We start from the raw sequence: 1,562 nt of genomic DNA, 5'->3' as shown, positions 1-1,562 counted from the left end.
ACAAAAAAATGGAGTAAAAAACAAAAGTGGTATATAGTAAGCAAATTACCTGATAAGAATGTTAACTATTTCACATTTCTACTTAGCACAAGCAAAAATAAAGAGGTTCCAAGGTATTACAATGTTTGGCATTTGTACTGCAAGCTTTAAATTATAATTTTATTCTACACAAGTCATGTCTAAGAAAATGGCCTCACTCGTAAATAAAAAAACTGTTATATCCAGCAGGCGGTATTCTATTAGTCAAGAGAACTCTTTATAAAATTAGGTTAAAAAAATACAGAATGTCTGATATTTATATAACCAGTGTAAAGACTAAAAATCACACAAACCATACAGAAAATAAAGGATTAAATGATTAATATTTGCTTTGAGGAAACCAGAAATGATTATATTCCAAGAAATAAGCAATAATGACAAAAGATGTGATTAATACACTGTCTTTTTTAAGCCCAAACATACTTTTCATCTTAAAGAGGACAATTCTGACTTTGACTTTCTTTGTCCAGAACAGGACCTGAATTTAAGCTATTATTTGAATAAAGTTCATAATCTAAAGTCATTTTTTTTCACCATAGGATATTTTTATTTCAGTAGATAGGCTACTAAATGATCAGTTATAAAGATTTTGTAGAATAAATGCCAATTTATCCAATAACTGTCACAGATACCAACATATTTCTATGTCCAAGCCTAAAAGTTACTACAGTACTGAGGTCATAACTAACATGATTCTTCCATATGGTCAGACTTTGTTTACTATATAATATGGTCACAAAATCCAAAGAAGAAACCTTAGTTGAGTCCTTCTCCAAAGCTGCATAATTTTCCAAATAATTTTCCTCTGGTTTCAGAGCCTGTTCTTTTCTTCAATCCCTTTTTAGTCGTTTGGCTTTTGCAATATTTTTTTGACGTTTTTGTTTCTTCTTCTGCTCCTTTTCCCTGGCCTCAGTCATCTTGGCCAATTTCCAGGATAGTACAGCACTTGCTAAGAACAATGGAGTAAGGGCCAAAATCACTGTCATAAGGAAGCCATATGGGTCCTTTACAGCCCATTCCACAACATACTCAGCCCAAGCCTTTATATCAAACATCTTTGTAGTGGTCTTAGGAAAACTAATGCTTGAGTCGTGATCTCTAACTTTGTCCTGGAATTGTTAGAGAGCCAATCACAATTTTCAGATGACCCTTGGTTGTCTCCGTCTGAAATTCTACCATACACTTCTGAAAGAAGGTTTAAATTCTTTCTTTCCCCTAATGGGGACACTGACCCCTGGGGGCCACATTTACCCCAGACCCTCAGCCTCCACAGCCTCGGGCCCGGGCCACTTCACTCAACAGCGGGCCCGGCGGGATTCGCGGAGCGGAGGGTCCCAGGTAACCCGAGCCCCACCAAGCCTCGCGTCCCCGGCGCGGTGGGCGACTCCGCTGGGCATGGAGGTAAATCTACGGCAATGACTGGACTCCAGCTTCCCGTACATCGTGCCCAGAGCCCGAGGCACAGAGCCCCCACTCCCCACAAGCTACATTTTTATATAATCATCTTCAAGATTCATGGGTTC

General features: G+C 38.7%; 1 protein-coding gene across 1 annotated transcript; it reads right to left on the bottom strand.

Moving 5' to 3' along the window:
- Positions 1-869: 869 nt before the first annotated feature.
- LOC119506658 (small integral membrane protein 15-like) lies at positions 870-1,094 on the bottom strand. Its single transcript, XM_037799653.1, has one exon. The coding sequence runs from the start codon at positions 1,092-1,094 to the stop codon at positions 870-872; it is 225 nt and encodes a 74-aa protein (XP_037655581.1).
- Positions 1,095-1,562: the final 468 nt, after the last annotated feature.

This window comes from Choloepus didactylus, chromosome 12 (assembly GCF_015220235.1).
Source record: "Choloepus didactylus isolate mChoDid1 chromosome 12, mChoDid1.pri, whole genome shotgun sequence".
Lineage (NCBI taxonomy): Eukaryota > Metazoa > Chordata > Mammalia > Pilosa > Megalonychidae > Choloepus > Choloepus didactylus.
The sequence above is the reverse complement of the archived record's forward strand: the minus strand, read 5'-3'. Positions and strand labels throughout refer to the sequence as shown.

Coding starts and splice junctions, on each gene's coding strand:
- LOC119506658 (XM_037799653.1), bottom strand. CDS start 1,094: ATGTTTGATATAAAGGCTTGGGCTGAGTATGTTGTGGAATGGGCTGTA.